General features: G+C 42.6%; 1 protein-coding gene across 1 annotated transcript in view; it reads left to right on the top strand.

The window, feature by feature from the left end:
- GPC1 (glypican 1) overlaps positions 1-21,619 on the top strand; it is a 212,499-nt gene that overhangs the window by 103,624 nt on the left and 87,256 nt on the right. Inside the window, exon 2 of the mRNA XM_086468113.1 lies at positions 3,386-3,544. Within this exon, the coding sequence (XP_086324239.1) occupies positions 3,386-3,544 (159 nt within the window). The remainder of the gene's footprint in view (positions 1-3,385; positions 3,545-21,619) is intronic.

The raw sequence follows: 21,619 nt of genomic DNA, 5'->3' as shown, positions 1-21,619 counted from the left end.
CAGTGGAGAGGAGAACACACACTGTAACTTGCAGATTTACTCCTTGTAAAACACCTCTAGCCCTTCATAGATATCGGCAGATAATCTCCTGCCAAGTGAACCTGGAGATATTTATAGTGCAGCTTCAGCAATGACATAATGGCAAGTTAGCAAACAAATGAACTTTGAAATACAAGGAAAGCGAAAATATGATTTAGAGTGTCTTTATTTTGGAGTCAATGAAAAAAAGGTTAAATAATAATAGTAACTGTTTCCAGGGTGGGTCAGGTTAAAAAGCAAAGAAAGCAAAGCATTTTCATAGTTCTATAAGAGTGTTTTGTGTGCACTGAGTTTGAATTACAAAGACAAATGATAAAAACTTTGCTTTCCACTGAGATAAAATGCTGTGGTGCTGAGTACCATACAGATGCCTGCAGTAAGCTAAGCTAAATGTTGCTTCAGAAGGGATTGAAACTGCTCTGACTTAAAGCATTAAGTATATACTATATTCAGTTAACAAAGTTGTGTAAAATTAAGAGATTTTAGCTACGGGTGTGACTTTTCCCTTGCTTTCTGTCTTTTTTTCCCCCTGTCTCTTTCCCTCCCTGTTCCATGGTGCTGGCTGGCTGGCAGTTATTTGAAACTCTGCTAGCACAGCAAGGTGTTGGACTGATGCCATCCTGCTGAAAGGCGCTCTCTGCTTTGCCTGGGGTGGGAGCATGAAGGTTTTTGTCTGGTCATGTCATGTTTTAATTAGCATGCCTCACACTGCTGCTGCTCCTCATTGTTCATCAGGGAGCTCGGGTACAGCACCAGGCACTTCCTCCCCCTCCATCTTCCTCCTGGGGGCAGGCCCTGTTCTTCCCCTGCGGCAATCCCCACACTTTCTCCCTTTCTTTTGTTTCTAAAGCCCAGGTGGGGGAACCTGCCTGACCAACAGCTGTGATAAACATGAAGGTGTCTCCTTGCTCAGGTGGCCATGTTTGCTCTTCCTAGTTTCAGGCAGGCCTCCTGCCTGAATCCCACCTGAGGGAGACCATTGCACAACCAGGCCCTCCTTGGTGGCAGCAGGCCAGGCAGTTGGTTGCCACTGCTTTATCTTGGTTTACCAAAACACGGGATTTGTAAAGGGTTGTTTGTGGCTTAGGCTGAACCTGCAAGCCCTGGTGGGTAACCGTGCATGAAGAAGTGTCAGCAGCACTCATGCTTTTAGGTCCTACCGAGTGCAAGGGCTCGCGGGACCAGTACCTCATCTGCAAAATTTATCAGCAACTGAGCCAGTGGTGGTAATGGCAGTCTTTGGGAACCATTTGGATCCTTTGGGATCCATTTCCTTGTTTATAGGTCTTTCAGAGAGGCTGGGCACTGAAAAGGCCTCACTTTGTCCTGAAGGCACCAAGGGCAACTGCAGTAAAACAACTGTCAACAGAACTTCGATCCTTGTCAGAAATCCTATGGCACCAGAAATCGATTGGAAGAGGCTGGACAAGAAGAAAGTTTAAATTTGACAGGAAACAAAGCTGTGTCTTGTCAAAAAATTATAGCTCCTTTTTTCTGCCTGTCTGTCACATTCAGCAATCCTCACGATGACTGTCTTGCACAAATGCAGCTTTACAGAAATGAGCTCAGAGAATGAATTGCAACAATCTAGTCTATGAAGGAAGGAAAGGCTTAGGCAAGTACTGTAACTTAAATTGCATTTGGTATGGCAAGCATTGAGCCACATGATGTTTGTATTTGACTCTCAGTTTTTATATTGAAGCAAGTTGCTGCTTTTCCTGTTGTTTTGATGGCGTGGCGCAGTGGTGCCTGGGTATGCACAGGGACTGGGAGAGGGTCCCATGGGAGATGGGATGCTCCTCTCAGCTGGGAGCACGACACAAGCCTGATGATAGGAGTTCTTCTCCTACAAGAGCTGGTGAGCAGCAATTCCCATCACATAGGCAGGAAGGCTGCTCTGTCAGTGCAAAAGCACACAATGACCTGTTTTCCAAGGGCAGGCCCACCCCAGCGCCCTGCAGAGGTTGCTCCAGAGCTGTCTGTGAGCAGGGACCTGAGGGCCAGCAAAATGCAGACTCATCCTGAATTGCTTCTGCCTAAAATACATCAACTACAGAGCACTCCTGTCAAAACTGCTCTTAGTCAGGCTACTAATGACATGGCATTCACAAGGGAAGGACACATGTCCAGTTTCAAAGACCTTTTACTCTAAGGCACCCATTTGTTAAGGGGTCTGTCTACACTGAAAATAGCTAAGAACTGTGCAGGTTGAGGATTTGAAGCTGTCAAGACACACATGATAAAACACGATTTTAAATATACATTTCAGCTCATCTATGATGTTAAGACAGCAGTCCTGTAAAACTGCCAGCAAAATCATTGGCAATCCTAATCAAATTATGTTAAGCATGGTAACTTCTTTGTTATTGGTTTATCTCAGTGCATGCTTGGGACAAGAAGGGGGTTATTCTTTGAAAAAAACAACCCTGGTCTTTGATTTCATTCAAATGAATTCTTATTGCTAGGTAAGGAGAAACGTAGGGTGTGTTTGCAGGTGGATGTGTCTTTGTTTGTAGGGACTCCTAAGAACTTAAGCAATTATTTTTAAGATGTTGCTGACTCTGCCTATGCAAACACTTAGATTTGAGATTGCAGAGGGCAGGAGGAGCTCCCCTACTGAAGAATTTTTCAACTTGACTGCCGAGTCCTCTTACCTTTCCTGTCCTTCCCTATAGCAAAGGATATATTCAGTCAGTGATTGTCATAGCAACCCTTTTCTGGGTGGTCTTGTCTCTTTCTGGGAGATAATTTTTTCATTGAAGAAATAGTAAATTGGCATATTTCAAAATGTATGGAGGGGAATTGGTCACCCAAATTCCACTGGCATTCAGCATGTCTCTGTCTTTTGAAAACTTCTCACTAGGCTCACCTCTCTGATTATGGAAATGCCTTCTCAGGATAGGTTGGGGGGGTGGGGGGGCGGCATGTTGGAGTTGAGTTTTTTTCCTTGACAAAGTAGTTTCAAACAGTTTTTCTAATACACATGTTAAGTCTAATGAGGATGACTAGTATCTCATTTAATCAAAGACTTCTATGTCTTCTGGCATTCTAAGCAGAGCTGGATTCTATGGCAGGAGACACTTGGATTTCCCTTTTGCTTGTCCCATGTATGAATTTTATCTCCTTCACTTTTCCTTCCCTCACAGTCAGCAGTGAGAAAATTTGTACCTGCATTCACACCAATCACTATACTAATGCAGGATAATTCAAATTAGGGGTAAACATGTAAAGCTTGATGCAGATCCAGGTTACTAGGGAACTAGAATATTTTTATGCTGAGATTGTCTGGGGTGAAATCCTTCCTTTCCCAGACCTGGCCTTTCAGCTACTTTTTCTCTCATTTTAGGGGAGCACCTGCGAATCTGCCCACAAGGCTATACCTGCTGCACCAGTGAGATGGAGGAGAACTTTGCAAACAAAAGCCGAAGTGAATTTGAAGCCATGATGAAAGAGGCCAGTCGCTCTGTGCAGGTGACCCTAACAGCACAGCACAGAAGCTTTGACAGTAAGTAAAACCTGCTTGCTTCCCCCTGCTCAGGATGCTTGACTTTCCAAGCACTGTTTGAGCCAGGGATTAGTGTTCGACACCCCTTTCTCTGCATCTTGCTCAATAGTTTGCATGAAATGTTGACCTTCAATAGGAATTGTACCTCTGACAGCGTTTTTGCAAGACCAAGTAATTTTGGGAACTCCATTTCAGTGTTGCCGTTGAAAGATGCTGGCAGGCACTTGTACTAACAAATCGTGTACCTTGGCACCAGCACAGCTTTTACAAGCATGGCATAATCTGGTCCTAGCACAGCATCGCAACATTTGAGGTAGTAAAGTAAAACTTGGCACTGTGCCTTGAGCTGTACATTGAAGAATATGGTAAATGTGACTGGATAGCCCTCAGTACATGGGGAGTGTTTAAGGAGGCATGGATTTTTCTTGTCCTTTCCATGTAGATTGCAAATAAAAAGGAGGTTAGTTCATATTAGATGCTTATAACTTACAGCTTCATACAAATATCAGAAAATGTAGTACAGCGATGAAGGTCTTAGAGAGTGTGGTGCGTAAGGTGTTGTGGGCAAACATAGTCTCCGAAGTACGGTATCCTTCCTAACATGCTAAGCAAAGGCTAAGGATGACTCTCTTACTTTTATTGTTCCCTGAAGAATCCATTTTGCAGTGCACAGTAAGCCTCAAGGTCTGAAGGCCACTGGAAATAAATAGTTTATTGCCAAATTTGAGATGACCTATGATTCAGAAACTGTATCCGTTATCAGATTTTGAAGAAGGTCAGACATTTAGAATCACAGTTCTCCCAACTTTATCAACAGTCATCATATGGAGTTATAGTGAAAAGGAGTTACAGAAAGAAGCTACAATAGCCAGAAAGGTGGAACTGGAAATTTCAAGCAGTAAATAATAGATCCAAAGGAATAAGCCTGACCTTCAGGGAGCTGATAACCAAGATTAAGTGCTTTTATACTGAATAGAAAGAAAAGGCAGTGCATCTCTGCAAAATGCATTGTAACTCTGTGGCCAAGGTTGATCACAGCAAAGGCATTCCTTTAAAAGCTCAAAATTAATTGATTTTCACCTGCATTATAAAGTGATAACCAGGTTTTTCTAAAAAGCCTTACAATGCTGGTTGCTCAGACTGATGTCTGAATCGGACCTGACATAGCCGCCGCGAGCGCACTCACAGATCTCTGAAATCCAGCCCTTCGCAGGGGTTAACGCAGAACATCCACCAGCCTTACACCCTCTCTCCACTGCCTGTTGCAGCATTGGCTGGTGTATCTGCTCTTTATTTTTGCTACAGACAGTCAAAAGAACATAGTTCTCTATCTGTCTTGTAAGAGAGTGCAAAATTTGATGGAAGCTTTGAGGATTATATTGACAAGCAGAAATTGGCTACTGAAGAACTAATTTAGTATGAGTGTGATGTTTTGGTGGATTAATAATAGTAACAGGATTAAGAATAATAATAAGCAAAACCAGGCATGTGATGGGGGGATGCTTTTGTTGAGCTGCCAATTAGAGCTGCAAGGGCTTTCCTTTTTTATTTTTTCCCTGTTTTTATTCCCCAGCATTTTACAAAAATAGAGCTTTATTTCTGTGGTGCATACACAAGTTTCTTTTAAGCATCGAACAAAGTAAACATTCGATAAGTCAGGTATTACTTTAACAGACCATAATGCACAGATCAGTGGTGTTTTGCAGTGGGAATAACCCCACTTGAGCCCACAAGGCCAAGATGTCTCCTGCTCCCATTAGACCTTTTTAGTTTGCTTAATTACCCTTGCACTCAATACAGAGTTTATAATTTATGCAAGACATGATTTTTTTAAAAAAATTGATCATATTTTGTCCAAGTTTCAAGGATGACTTTACGTATAAGCAGAATTGTTATTTTTTCTTTAACTACTGTATAGATGGTTTAAAATGCAGGGAGTCTGGTGGTGGGGCAATGGAATCACCTCAGCTCCTGAAACAATGCCATAGAAACCAGCCTATCTTAATCTCACAGTTAACAAGACTTTTTGCAGGTAGTGTTTAGAGCTGTTCAATAAGAGTTTTTTAGTGTCAGATTGATGAGTTCTAGTCATCATGGCACCAGATGCCTAGTTTTGCTGGATTTCCTTAGCAGCAGCTTAGAGTGCACGTTTTGAGGTTGCGGAGGTAGCGATGCACAGCTTGTCTTCATATTATTGATTTTGTTTGGCCTTAGGAGGACATAGTGGGGGAGGCTCCACTGCATGAGGATGTCCAGCCCTTTCTCATACTATATGCAACCTGGAGATCAGATTATTCATATTTTCTCTGCTAGCAGGTATGGCACATTAACTTTAGGCCTGGAGCTGTCTTTTTTAGATTCATCACAGCAAATTTTGCTTCTCTAATCTCACTACTGATCATGGCAATAGTCTTTACTTCTAAATTGCCCTGGAGCTCCAGCTAGAAAATAGCAAGGCTACAGCAATCTGCCTCTGAAGTAATATTCTCCATGCTAGTGTTCAACATTTTGCGTTGAAGAATAATTCATCCTTGCAGTTTGTGGTCTGTAAAGCCCTAAATTGTCAGAGCACCTCTACTCTGAGCTACGGCTTTGTCCCATTGCAAGGAATTATAATCTGTTGTTTCAGTCTCACTCATCTGCTTTTGAGGCAAATACTTTCTGTCCAAGAGCAGAGTATGTATATTTAGAGAAAATATACATATGAAATGCAGATGACATACGATAGGTATAGCCATATATTCAAAAGTGATATATGTGGAATAGGATCCTATGGTTTGTGTGCTTTCTCGACATAACAGAGGACACATGCCTTCTGGGATGTCCTTCCTCCAGGATCTGCCAGGGCTAAATTTAAAGTATATCAGCCTACAGTAATGCTTAGCTGCTTGCTACTGCATTTGTTGTTTTGCTTTAGTTTACTGTAGTTAGCAGGATTTGGGGGCATCAGATTTGAGCTACATACATGGTCATTGGCTTGCTGTTAACCTTTTACCTGAAAAGGTAGTATTTTTCTCTACAACCATTCGGTTTTAATTTAAAAAAGAAAAAAAAAAAAAAAAGCACAGACCATGAGTGATGGGAGCATATGCTTTTGATAAGTGTTAGGGAGGATATTGAGGTCAGAGTAGTGGTATTTCATTAGCAGGATTATATGCACAAATTCTTTGTTAATTCTGATGTCCCATGGTTCTTGGTCAGGCAGAGATGGAGGTGTAGTTACCTGGGTGCACAGTCTGTGGTGGGGACCTGCTGGAGGCTGCTAGGCTGGTTTTAGTCAGAGTTTATTTGCCTGGAAATTGTACATGCCCTATACTTTCAAAGAAAAACGTGAGTAATAAAAATGAAACCAAGATTGGGAGTCTTGGAGGAAGCTGGGACAGTTTCTGTTGAGACTGGTACTGAATATTGTTTTAAAGATGCTACCAATATTATACGTGCCTCAGAGATTTTAATTGCAGAATGTGCTTGTTTTCAAACTAGTATCATCTCAGTGGATGGGCAATTTTTGGTATCTGTTATTGTAAATGAAATACTTTGACAAGGAACTTGGTTCAAGCAGATGGTTTCACAAAAACAGTGAGAGCTGCCTGTTGCCCCCTCTGCCGGCTGCAGATCAGGAGTTAGCCAGTAAAGTGCTTTGGTTCTTGAATTGTGCTGACAGCAAGTTATAAACATTGGACAGGTTTGGGAGAGATTCCTTGGGAAAATGAGCTTTTTTTTTTGCATATCACAAAAAACTGTATGTCAGTGTTGCACGAAGTCATGGGACTTTCAAATTCCTGTCCTTCCCAGTGAAACCTGTGCTTCCATAATCTGTTACAGTGATGAGCCTGGAAAAACCTCTGGACCATGCAGGAAAGGCCAGAGAAGTGATTTGTGATGCCTGGTCAGAGCAGTCACGTTCAGAGCCAGTGCAGCCTGGGATGACAGCATGGGCTGGGGCTGCACAGCTGGCAGAGGGGGCGGAAAGAGGGAGCAAGAGCAAGTGGTGCTTTGAGTGACAGTGAAGGGCTGCAAGCAGCAAGGAACAAGGCTGTTTTTCTAGTCTTGATGAAAGCTCACTTGTTGAGAGTCTAATCCTTGTCTGTCTGTCTCTTTTCTCCCTTTTTCCCCACTTAAATCACTTTTTAATAATACTGCAATGTTGTGCCAATCTTTCCTTCCCAATCATTTTGGTACACTTAGCAAGCGCTCCCTGTGTGACTGCTGACCTTTAGCTGTGAGCCAGGAAATCTGTCCTTTCAGAATTGTTTCATGTTTTCAGGAAATATCAACAAGCTGAACCAAAAATCTTGGCTTTTATTCCATGTTGCACAGTCTGAAAATGACTTGTAGCTTTCATAAATTCTGGGAATTTTAAGCTGTGTCAATCAAATGCAGATTTAAAAATTACGTATTTTATAGGTGGCTGCTTGTTGGAAAGCTGATGTCATGTAAAAGCTTTCATAATGTCCCATGTTGGTAACGGGAAACTGCATATGCTGAAACATAGACCATGCAGATAATGAGCATTGTCTCGGAGTTAGTTTTAGCCAGTTGCATATTTCTTATGAGAATGAATCATTGCTTTAAATGTTACAAGGTGGGGAATGTCCTAGAAGCTGTTAAACATTGATGGTTAAAATTTTAGAGATTTCTAAAGGCCTCTTGTTTAAAATTCAACCGAATGTGCCTTTGTCAGAGGCACTGACTGACTTAACGCACAGTACCTAGGGTTTCAGCCCCTAAAAGTACTGTTCGGGGAGAGAGGCTTATATACATTTATTTATTTACATATACTGTGGATGCTTAAGGAAACTGATCAGGAGGCTGTGGAGTAAGCCCAGTAGGCACAACGCTGTCCTACCCTGCTGACTTTAAGCCTGGACTACAAAATCCAGACCTGAATCTGAATTTTGCAGGTGTTTTTTCAGTTGATGATAACATGAACAAAGCCCTGCCAGCCTGAAATTTTAAGATATCCTAATTTGGTGGCCCACACATCAAAAGATGTGTTCTGAGAGATGTGGGACTACTCTGTGCAGAAAGTGGTTGACACAAGACCAAAGCAGTGATTATCTGGGCCACGGGAACTGCAGTGCCTGTGTCCTCAAACATGTTGCTCCAACACAACTGCTCTGTACTTCCAGTGCCCTGCTGCCACTGCTCTTGGCTGTGGGTGTTTTGTGGAGGCATCACGTGGTTTGGGTTTGGTGAGGTGCTGTCTAAAAGATACTGGTTTTATGTAGAAACAGGAAAGAAATCTTCCAGGAGCTGGTTATGCTTCAAAATATGGAAATGCTGGTGCATTTTGAAATAATTTCCTTCATTTCAAAGGTTGTGGAAAGGAGCATTTCTGGACTCAGTGGTGTCCCTCTGGCATTCCCAGCCTGAGCTCGGTGAGCTGGCTGCCTCCTGCTGTGCCTGGCATCAGCACTGTCTCCTCCCTAGGGCCAAGCGTTTGAGTTTGAACTTCAAATATGTTGCTTTTGATGCAGAAGCCCCTAATTAGCTGGCAACGCTCTTTTTTGTGGTATCTCCCCACGCTGGGGCTCTGCCCTTGAAAGTGTGGTGTGTGGGCTCAGCTGGTGGCCTTGGCCATGGGCTCAGCTCTGCGGGAGAGTGCTGACCTCCAGGACATCCTTGGGCAGACAGGAGGCAGCAGAGAGTCCCAGTTCCCTGCAGGGCAGCAGGCTCAGCCATCCGTCTGAGTATGTGGTGGGGACATCAGGATGGCTTCCTCAGCTCACCTGATGTTTGCCTTTCCAAACATCAGTCTTGCATTGGTCTGGTCTCATAACTGAACATCTACTATCAAGCAGTGTCTGCGCACAGGCATCTTTTGCAAACTAAGAAGAATAAATGGACCTAAAACCACTTCAGGCCCCAAACAAAAAGCCAGTAGAGTCAGGGAAGTGGAGGAAGAGGGAGAAAGTAAGAGGAGGAAGGCATTTGGGATAAGCAGGAAGCTTAATGGTCTTTTTTTCTAGTGAGATGACAAAGAAACAGGAGGAAAAGAAACCTGGGAGTCAATCACTTTTGCTAAATAAGTGTTCATCACCTGCACTGCATTTCTCTGACATGCCAGGGGTACCCTGTTTGGCAAAATTGTGCTATTCAAAGCACCATTAATTGTTTGGTGCCCCCTCCTGCATGACACTTGGGCAGCATCACTCAGAAGAAGCCTAGTTGTCCCCCAAATTTGCCTATGGGACATGCTATCAAAAGTAATTATAAAGAGGGGCTATCAAAGATGATTCCTTTGGCTCCCCCGGACTTCCTTCCCTTAGGGTTGGTTTTGAGATGGGATAGAAAAGAGAGAGAACGTCCTTTAACCTGGAAATAAAAAAGCAGGGTCCCAGGTGGATCCAGGACAGGGGGTTCCCTTGGAGGCCTCCTTAGGAGCAAGCAACCTGTGCTTGCCTCCTTCCTTGTTTCCCCCAAAGAACCACCTTAAGAAAACCCCAGCACAAGGCAGGATTGATGCTAGTCCGGCTGTCACTCCCCCACAGTCATGCTCTGCAGAAAGAAGATGCTTTCATGTGTGGTGCTGAGCATCTCATTTGGTATTTATGGTTTCCTGGAATGGGGTGCGGTGTCTACCGAGGTGCATTCCTGGGCTCGGCAAGATTAATCCTGACAGGTAGCTGCCTTGGGGAAGCAAATGCTTAGGCTTACCTGTAACAGCTCCAGCACCTGGAGTTTTCTCTCCCCTTACAGCCACTTCTCTTCACATTTAATCTGCAATGCTCCATTGTGTGCTGGAGGGTATATTGCAATGTACGTGCAGCACTTTGCTTAACAGATGGCATAGGCACAATATTCTCTTTTATAGAATGAAAAGAGAACAGAACGAGGCAGTGGATGAGATGAGAGCACTGCACTGGGATGCATCCTTCAAGGGCTTGCACACCCCAAGACGTGAGCTGCTTCATCCCTGCAGAAGTTGGATGAGGTAGAAAAGGTAGATCAGGCATCTCGGTTTCAGCAGCTGTCACCATATCTTGTCACACATTCAAAAAAACCTGCCTCAGAGAACAGTGAAATATGCATCTGCTTGGGGACATAAAAGAAAGCACCTGCTCTTCTGAGATACTGGATGACACAGGCATCTAATTTTGTAAGAAATTAGCGATGTCCAGATAGTAATTTCAGAAGAAAGCGTTGGCAGAGTTTATTTTAATGTGCAGGAATCAATGCACGAATCTCTTTGAAAACCTTTGATTTCACAAAGTAAGCAGCCAAACGTTTGTTACAAGCGCTGGATGTTGCCTTCAGTGACTGAAGAAGCGTTACACCCAGATGGCCAGATGGAGGTCAGAGCAGTGAAACGGGAGGTGAACAGCTGAGGTTTTTCTTCCTGGCTTTGCAGAACAGCCTGTGTCTTGAACCAGTTTACACTCAGTCATTTTCCAACTGGTTTACTGATTTCCACATGAGGCAGTTTTCACCCTTCAGCTCTCTGGTGCTCAATGTTTCTCATAAAACAAAAATACTAGGATTTCCTGGGCTACTTTTATTGCAAAGAAATGTAGGTGCTCTGAATCAGCTCTTGAGTTGGTAATTCCCACCCAGCTTGACTTTTGCCAAGAATTACATCTCTGTTCCTAGCCAGGTGGGATCATCAAGGGCTCTGGCAGCAAGATGTTGTCCCTGCTTACAGATCAGCATACAGAATCAGCTTGAAAATACGCTGCTGAAATAGTCCTGACATAGGAGGTTCCGTTATTTTGAGTACTTCGAGATCTATTCTCATTTGAGATGACAGAAGAACTTTGTTCTCTCTCACCAGAAATGCTTGCAGCAAACTGTTGATTCTGCTTTATGAGTTATTTGCGTTGGAGTAGCACATCCACAGAACCAAGAAGTTTCTTATTACCGTAGCGCACTGCAGGGCATCCTGCCTATCTGACACTCAACCTGTGGTCCAAGGACCTTGTTTAAAAGCAAAAAAACCCAAAACAAGCAAACAAGGTTTGAGTGGGTGGACTATGGAGGGGAGAGATGAGTGGAAGATCATTCAATAGGTTTGTCCTAGAGGTGCGAACAGAGTTCAAGTCCCTTGGCTTTTGGTAAGGTGCAGGAGTACCAGAAGTCCTTCTAGTTCATAAAACCCAGTGATCCTCTTCTGGTAGAAGAGCAAAAGATACCGTGTCATTTTATGTCTTACAGGGGTTTATCAACCAAGACCTTTACCTACATTCATTTTCAGCACTCCCAACCTAAGAGGGAATAGGCACTGGCTCTAAATGCTCCTTGGGTCATTGGTATGAGTGTTTTTTCTGTAAGACTCCTTCCAAAGTGAAGGTAATGATCACAATATTGAGGGAGGTCTGCAAACAACTTGTATGAATGGGGACAAGCGTATAACAGAGCTTTTTAGCATCTGGTAATCTGTGTGATTACAGGAGTTGGGCTGATTTTTAGAGTGTAGCATGAGTACCAGCAGTATCAATGGGAGCTTGAAGGTGCTCTGTGCCTATGAAAACTAGGCTGAGAATTGATCTGTCTACAGGGAGAGTCAAAGATAATCCCTCGTTGCGGCAGAAGGAGGCTGAATGCCTTTGATGACTACCATTTCACCTTTGTATTTGCTATGGCGGCTTAAGGATGCTTCACTTCTCCCCACCTTTCCTATTCTCATTTCATTTCCTCCCTTCAGACCAACACAGCTGTGCATTTAAAAGCACAGTTAACATGGTGTAATATGTGCAGAGCTTTTTCCAGTGCCTCTCTTCCCTTCCAGGCTGTGTCAGGGTATTTTGATTCTAATTCTTGTATTTTCTGAAATTAGCCAGGTTAGAGGGAAAGAAAACCCTCATTTTACCCAGTAGTTCATAGCTACTTCTGAAGAAACTGGGTAGTGTTAAGTCATTCTCATGAAACCTGCAGATTTGGCCAAGACACTAATGAGCTGAGTTTGTTTCACTGTTAAGAGAAGTAGAAATCAGAAAACCCAGCTTCCAAAGGACCTAATTCTGCAAAACATGAGTTCAGCATCAGGTGCTTTGAGTCAGTGGAGCCAGGGGTAGGATACACTACAAATTTTACTTCAGCTAGATTGCCATCTTTAGGAGAGGACATATAAAAATGGTATTTTCATCAAAGGCCTTCAAAGATTTCTCTTTAGTAATGCTCCTTTTAAGCCACTGCTGTCCAGGCAAGATCTGTTCTTTGCAGAGAGTTGCTCCACATTGCTCAGCGATGATTCCTGCTGACCAAAGGGATAACATCAGTGCACGCTTCATCCAAAGACCAGCATGAAAGCAGCCCATACAAGAACCTTGGAAGAAAAACAGTGAGGCTGCATTCATTACTAGAGAAAAGAGAAGGATTCCTTTTTTCCCTCCAAAGCACTTTTTTATCGATTACCTAGCTTTATTTTTACATGTAATGCTGGAACTCTTGCCTCCATTTGTCATAGCTACATCTCCAAGAGGAATACATCCATTTCCATGTTGGTCACTATACCTGCTGCTTAAAACAACCATAATCTCTTTACCTGGCTCAACTGGTGACAGCTGCCAAATGATAGTCTGAAACAAAATTAAACAAAATAGTAAAAACTACTGTCACAAGAGCCATGAAAATTGCTTGGATTTTCATTCTTATACAAAGAATGAGGGCTGTGATATTTTTCAAAGCAGTACAGTCAAGAGCGTGAACTCATTGAAACTCAGTGGCTTAGAGATGCTCATTAAGCAAGAGGGTCAAATATATAAAGAAATACAGACATGTATGTGCGTATGTAGGCAGGTGTGTGTATTTCAGCTGAAATGGGACAAGCCCAAATTTCAGGAATTGATGTATTCTTTATAGGTGTTACTGGGAATGAATATTATAGTATATTTACGTGTCAAGAGGTAACAAGCTTTTTAATTTGACTTGGGAATGCCACAAATATCTAGTTAAATGTGAATGCTAAATTGTGGTCTCCAGCTGTTCTTAAACAGAAGAGAAGCTCCAAATGAAGGAGAAATCAGACACAAAAAGAGGAGCAACTTCATTGGGAATACTTAGGGCTTTGATCTTTTGGTTTTCATTTCCAGTAGTGTTTTGCAAGTAACGCACTGCTGAGCGCCCCAGTGGTGCCTCCCTCTACTCTGCAGGTTCCCAAGCTATGTGGCAATGATAAAAATAAATAAACAAACCAAACACCTGCAACCTCCCTCCCCAAAAGCCTGAGACAGCTGTGAGCTGGGGATCAGACTGTTGGTTACCAAAGCTCAGAGAAATAATGTTTGTTACAATTTAAGATTAGTATCGAGTCTGGATTCAGCTTTTAACACACTGGAGATAATTGAGCGGCTTCCTACAGCCCCAGCAGTATAGCGATTCACTTGTAAAATGCAACCTCTGTTTTAATGCTGCTGAAAATGAATAAATTGGTCCTCGAGGACTAATGAATGCCAATAGAAGTGGTACAGCAGCATGTAGTAAATGTCATGTCATGGAGGAAATGACTGGAAATACTTTCCCGAGAGCAGTATTTTGGCTGTCTTCTAGTGCACTTGTCTGTGCCTGTGGCTCTGCTCCTGCTCTCCTGGTCATTAGGAAAAGGAAGGGCTTAGGTGGAAATATCGAAGAATAATATATAGCCATAATTTGTTTGCTTTCTGCTTTGTTTGTGACATCTAAGGGCAGAAGTAGAGCATCCTGTTTGTCGTAGTTCACTGTAAATCAAGGACTTGTCTGTATCTTTGCTCTCCAGTTTTGGCTCCCAGTTAATAATGGTAGAGAGGTAGAGTTCCTCCTCCTCCAACACTCACCACTTTGGCTGGCATCAAGAGCTTGGGAGCACCGACTGATCCTCGTCCTTCGCACTTTAAAGTGAATAGGAAGGCTATGTAGTTGGCTGTACCCAGCCAGTATTTTAAATGTTGGGCATGCATTTGCTGCAGCTCAGAAAAATCCTGGCTATTTCAAACCTGAATTTAGTCCAGCTTAAGGAGCCTTTTGAAAGGAATATAATTGTTCTTGTTTCTGCAGGATTTGGCATCCTCTGCTTTTTGTGTCTGTCACAGTACTGCTTAGCCAAGTTTGAGAAGACATGATTGAGCTAAGCTGGGCAAGCTTTCCTGTTTTCCCCACACCGTGTCGAGCCCCCTGCAGGTCACAGTGAATCCCAACCCAGTAGCGCTTTTGCCTTCTAGGTAATAATGCCCAACCTGTCACCATCAGGTCCCTGAACTGGTACACAGTTCAGCTTCTGTTTGGCCATGTCTGCTATATGAAACAGATAAGAAGCACTAAATATTTTCATAGTCCATCATGAAAAAGCAAGAAGGCAAAAGGCTAGAGCTGAGATTTCTTGTGCAGACTTAATTTGTGCCTCCCTCTCTGGCACAAATAAACTATTGATATTCACTCTTTAATGATGTGATCCTAGACTATTCTTTTTTCTCACAGGCCCCTTGCCTCTTGCAGGGCATATGAGAGATGATGTCTGCTGAATCATCATGATTTGTTGGGTAGCATGGTGCATTATTTACTGTACAGTAGCAAAATCCTGCACTCAGAACATTATTTTTAATTTCCTTGTAGGCTAATTAAAGATTGTATCATAATACACATGCATCAGGGAGCTGAATTAAGGTTTCACCAGCAACTTGAATTTTTTCCTTTTCCTAAGGATAGGGATGTTTGGCTCTGCAATTATAAGACAGACTTGACTATAGTCTTTACAAATCTAACATTATGGCCACCCTTTCAACCCAGAGATTCTGTTTTGTGGCATCAAATCGGCAGCAGCCAGTTTGGGAGCCCAGTTCTCCGACAGCCCCCTTCCCCGCTTTGCGGGGTAGCTGGATGTGTGCTGGCCCAGAAGGTACAGAGGGAGCCACAGCCGAAAGTGGAGGGCCAGCCTGCCTCCCTCTTCATGATCACTACCCACTCCAGCATGCAGCAGCCCAACATCTGCTGGGGGAAAAGGAAAAGCAAAGGCAGCTAGCTGGTCCTGTTATAAAGCACCAGCTCTTCTCCTTAATCTCAGCTTTGGAAACAATTAACATGTTTGGCTGATCTCTTTCCCCAAAATCTTAAAGCAGATCCCCAGCATGGAAGGTTTGTGTAAGATGTGTAGGTAAGTTTGCTGAGAGGGCATGATTATAGGAGCAGAGTAGTCCAGGAGCTTTTCAGTCTGCTCATCAGAAATTTGCATCAAGTATGATTAGTTAAGTGAAATCTTTAAAGACCTTTATATTTGATTATCCCTTTTTTGTTGTTGCATGAAACGGAGAAAATGACATAGACGGGGGGTGATTTTTTCATTGTATGTTTCTTTGGTGTTTAGCACAGTGTGGTTGAGAGCTTCCAGCGCTGTAATAACAGTTATAGTAAATGTGCATTGCCAGTGAAATTGTATTTTTGTACTTCAGACATCACAGGTGAACTGATACAGACCCAGACTGTTAAAAAAAGCTTTTCTTTGTTGTTGCCCTTAAACTGTGATAAGCGTTCTGTTGGAGAATGACCAAGTGCTTTTTTGCATTTTTAAAGGTAATGCACAGAAAGTCTTCAGTTAATTAGCAGAGGTGCTGCATAGGATGGCTGTTTCATTACCAAGAGTTTAAGTGAGCTATAAATATATTTTATGTCCTTGTACAAGTTCAGAGTACCATGAAATATAATTAAAAGATTCTGGGCACTGCACATGTAGGAGCAACATAGGAAATAAACACTTGACCTTTCTTACCTTTGGTTACCAGTAAGCAATTGCTCTCTATGCTTGCTGCCTACATTGCTTACTGGTTTGGCTTAAACACAAGAGGAAAATGCCTACTGAGAATGCTGAATGAACACTCACAGTTCAATAGTTCTTCTGTCTGGATTTTTCTCTTCTCTAGAGGTGCAGTGGAAAATGCTAAGGTATTAAGAAGCTAACAACCACCTTTAATTATTCAGGCTAGCTTCAGCTATAAACGAGAAAGAGATTTGGAGTCTATTGTTATTTCCTTTTATTTCTGAAAACAAAACAAGAAACGCTAATCAAGACATTTTGTACAGCTGAAGCACAGTATGTCTGAAGCAGTTCTGTTTCATTCCTAGCCAAGAAAAACATCGTACATGTATCATACCAGAGTAGGATCTGCCTGTGGATTAACATCCCTGAAGATTTACTGGGAAGCTGACACACTGAAGAGCCTTTTCTGTAAAACTAAACCAAGTTTTGATGCTGAATAAGTTGATGTAACTGAGTTAGGACATGGCCCAATGATTTTCAGGTTTGCACTGGGGAATAAAGCTGTGACAGACTATATCATTCTGAAAGAAACACAGAAAATTAAATACACAGTAACAAATACAAATTTTACCTCTTGAGGCTGAAGAAAATAGAACAAGCCCTTGTCTGCTGTGTGTAAAATGAGGAAAGAAACCACTGGTCAGCAGAGCTAACCAGAAATGAGTTTACAAGAGCCGATTATCAGTTATTTGAGTCTGTAGTTACTGAGCTCAGAAAGCGAGCCAGTAGGGCTCACAGCCCTCACCTTACGATAGCTGCATGCCACAGTTTTCTCTAAGCTCTTTGGAGCCACTTTCTTGACTTGTCCTGAGTGCTGGTGGGGCTGCCTGTGCAGTCTCAGAGGTGGGAACTCATTGGTCAATGATGCTAAGATCAATAATGCTCCTGGAGGAGCTGGAAGTGTCCGTGGCAGCAGTTTGGGACACGTTTGCTGGAGGTGTTTGCAGTAGAGGGTCGATAGGCACCTGCCTTGTGCATTTTCAAAGGGAAGGGAGGAGGTAGCCAGCATGAAATGTGAAATGCTTCCTGTAAACCTACACTCACTGCCGAGGTAACAGCTGCCTCAGAAGTGTGCCTGGGTGAACCAAGGGTGGAATAGGAGTCACCTCGAGAAGTCGTCTCATCAAACCCAACTGCTGAGTGAACAGCAACAGCAGAAATATAGCTGTGGGAATAAATGTCTTTATTAGACCAGGAGTAAGCATTGTGGCAAGACTTATTAAAGAAGGGATATATGTAAGGCCATTAAGTGACTGCAGTGCTGGAGGGCAGTGATCCTGGTAGCTGCTGCTCTTGTTTCACTGTGGAAGCTGATGGGGCACAGGGATGAGGAAGAAGCACATGCCTCATTCTGCACTGACGGGCACAGCCAGCCATCCCTGTTGGGGGATCTTTGACTTCTCCCTGCAACAGGCAGAGATTAGCACCACCAAAAAAAGGCTATTGAAACAAACTGGCTTGTCCCCACAGCAACTCTTTCCCTGATATCTCTGCTATTTGTTCCTAAACGAATAGACACACTCCTAGTCTCATGGCCCTTCTTATAGAGTGTAAAGCCTCCCTTCTGTTTAAATAAACATGACACGTGGCAAGGATCTGATACAGAGGCCATTGAAGGCCTTGGGGCCTACAAGAAAGCTGGAGAGGGACTTTTTACAAGGGCATGTAGTGATAGGATAAGGGATAGTGGCTTTAAACTAAAAGAGAGTAGATTTAGATTAGATGTGACGAAAAAGTTCTTCAAGGTGAGGGTGGTGAGGCACTGGACCAGGTTGCCCAGAGAGGTTGTGGATGCCCCCTTCCTGGAAGTGTTCAAGGCCAGATTGGATGGGGCTTTGAGCAACCTGGTCTAGTGGAAGGTGTCCCTGCCCATGGCAGGGGCATTGGAACTGGATGATCTTTAAGGTCCCTTCCAACCCAAACCATTCTATGTTTCTATGGGAGTTGCTGGAGGGACACTTCATGGACACTGAAGTAGACACTGTGTAGATCAGGTGAAAAACCACCTCGAAACAGGTGTGAAGAAGCTGGAAGAGGTGAGTTTTAAGAGGCTGTCCCTTCTGGGCATCAGGGCTGAGAATTTTGCTGCTTTACACGCTCCACATTTGCAGAGCAGAAGGATTCTCTGTGGAAGGTGACTCTGCTTTGAAGATGGAGGTAGCTTAACACCAGGAGAATATAAAAATAACCTGTAAGCAGTAACACTTGCACCCCCTCCATTCAGGCTCTTTAGAGGCATGTTGCCAAGCACACAGAAGAGAGACGTTGGCAGGCAGCGGTCAGGAGGAAATAGCCTGATCAGCAGCCATCACATTTGGACGCCTAAGGGATAGATTGGAGTATATAGGCAAAGAGAGAAAAGGAGTATTTTGTGCAAACATGAAAAGCACAGTTAAAAGAGTTAGGAGTGATACACAGAACTCTTGTCAGCAGGTGCAGTTGAAGTTTGGTCTTTTTCCAATAAAGAAAAGTATGATGATTAATTTTCATTAAAAGGACTAAAAAGATTGGAATCTGTGCTGTCGTAAAACTTGCAGGTCTCTATTGTGCAATATATTTTAAAAGGACAGGCATTTGAGATAGCGGGCGATATCTGTGCAAACCACAATATGGATAAAATGATTCCCTGCCAGACGGGAGTGATGAGTGAGCACTTTCATCACGGTAATTGGACTGTTTGGTATTTGTTGTGTTCTGCACCGGGAGCTTCCCAAGCAACCCAGGAAGCAAGCAGCAACCAACAGCACATTTAAATCTTCTCAGGTCTCTTCTGCAGTCATAGAGAGAGTTTTGTCCTCTTTATATGTTAACCCAGACATTTCGCTGTAGAGTTGCAGGTTTAGGGTATTTCATAGCAGTGTTAAACTGGAAATAGAGTATATTTTCTCCATACTTCCAGAGATTCACAATGAACTGAAACAATTTGGAACCTGAAATCGGATACTAGAAGTTTTTTTTCTTCTGATGATAGAAATTCACTGTGTCAAGCTAAGCTAATAAAATACTTCTATTTCAGATTGCTGCAAACAGGCAATTTGGGCAAGGAAGCAGTCATACTTTGAACTCCTATTGGGAGTAAAATTATTTTTCAACACTGTCAAATTAGCAAAACTGATAGCCAAGGAACAATTTGTAATTTCTTGTTTACAGGAATTGCTGATCTGATGAACAAGACCTGTGTTCATGCTCTGAGGTACTACCATTGTGACCATATTAGCATGTTAATGTCTTAGACAAAGTCAACAGTGCAAGTCCAAAACCCCAATATAATCCTTTATAAAAGGAGTTCTCATCTTCATCCCTCCTACCCCCAACACACATAACAAACGTGGTTGTTGTGTTTATAAGCCTAATACAAACCCCCTGTTTTAACATCTTAGAGTATCTCAAGTTAATATAAAAATCCATCTAACAGGCTCAAGATACTTTTAACGTATATAAATAATAAAATAATATATAAATAATAAAATATTAATTTGAGTCTGGAAATAGATTTTTTTTTTTCTCAACTTCCACTATAGGGAATTTAAGTGGTCAATTTCCAGACAAAATTCTGTGGCTTTAAAGTAATGAGCATGAAAGACTGTCTGTTTTTAAGATGTTGAAAGATGTTGAAAATGTTCAGGTAGTTAGCTTTGGATGATTTAATGCTTGGCTTAATTTAAATCCTGGAAAGATTGAACTCAGGCATCTCTTCAAAAGTAATTACTTTGAGGAAGTGGAAAATACCATCTCTTCTTTATTCAAAGGCGTGCACATGTGCAATTAGGATGGAACAGTATTTTGGGGTTACTCTGGGCTCCTTCATGTCCATGAAGGAAAAAAATCACATCTTCCTGTGGTTGCAGTAAGAAAAACTATTCCGCCCATGCTGTCCTGATGCATATTTGGCCACTAAAGGTCATAGTGCCATTGCATCAGGAGGCCAGGGTGCTTGTGGTAACTAACCCCCTCAAGGCAAGAGGTTCAGGTAGCTGTTTGTTTGACCACCCAAAGGTGCCCAGTTTTGAGACAGTGAAGTTTTGTTTCTTTATGAAAGTTGTGTACTGTTACCTTGTGTCAAACCAGTTCACTGTTTGCTTTTGGGAAGTTTGACGTTCAAAATAGATATCTATGTTTGTAAGCAGAGTATGTTTAGACAAATTCCCAAGTGTGGAGGACAGAAGCTATGCTGCTCCTGTTGTGCCATGTGAGTAGGTGGCTTGTGTGTTTTGTACATCTGTTGCTCAGAATTGGGCAGGGAACTGGTGGAGCCTTCCAGGAGAGATGGAAATTTCCTTTGTAAACTGGCTATGCTGGTAAGGGTCTGTGTGTAGAGACACTGCACAGCCACCGAGACCTCACCTGAGCACACTCTGTTTTGCAGAAGCAACAGTTCACTGATGCTTCTACAGAGCAAAGACAGGTGCAAAGGGCAATAAAGGCTATTTGCGGCTCTGTAGGGATGTTGAGCTAAATAAGAGATTTAGTATAGTTATTTGGGGCTTTAATGCTGAGCCTTTTGAGAGAAAACTGGGCTGGAGTAAAGCAGAGTACACCAAAGTGCTTGTAGGCAGTGTATGCCAACAGTAGCAAGCTTTTAAGGTATGTATAGACAGAAGAGAATAAGGACATGATTTTTACCTTATCTAATATCTTTATCCTTTAGCAACATAAGACTAAATCAAAAAGGAAAAGCTACTCTAGAAATGAGCCCCCTAGCCTAGGTAGTGAGACTCTTAAGAGTAGTTCCCTGCTTCATTTAAGATGCCCTTTGTGATTTTAGGGACACAGTGGAGGCTCTGAGCCAGAAAAGCCATGGGGCAGCTAATCCCATTTATCTCCATGGCAGGCCCTTAAATATCTCTGATGTTCTGAGCCTGCAACTGTAATAGGACTTTCCCAGCTCCCACAGGTATTATGAAGATAGATAGACTAAAGAGGTGCACGCATCCTTTAGTAACAAGAGCTATGTAAGTACCATAAATGCACTTTATTATGCATGGAAGGAGTAGGATAGAGGAAAGATAACATTATGCGTTAAAAATAGAGATTGGCTCTCTTAAAGAGGAGCAGTTGAGAAATACGCAATAGCCAGGAGAAATCTATGTTAAGTATTTTTGTAGGCGTGTCTTTGCCTCATTTTTCTTCTCTCTCATTTCTCTTTATTCCAAAATGAAATTAGTATCTCTTCTTTCTTCTGAAAAGAAAGCCCTGAACCCAGAAATTAGACTGAAAACTTGCATGCACATAATGAGGGAGAAGCTAAACTACACCACCATAACTCAGAGGTAATTTCCAGAGCTAGTTGGTCCCACGTTTGTAAGTGTTCATCCTTCAAAGCCATTCACTTACTACACTGGAACTTTATA

Source organism: Leptosomus discolor, chromosome 7 (assembly GCF_034619465.1).
Source record: "Leptosomus discolor isolate bLepDis1 chromosome 7, bLepDis1.hap2, whole genome shotgun sequence".
In the NCBI taxonomy this organism is placed as follows: Eukaryota; Metazoa; Chordata; class Aves; order Leptosomiformes; family Leptosomidae; genus Leptosomus; species Leptosomus discolor.
This window is presented reverse-complemented; position numbering and strand designations above follow the sequence as displayed.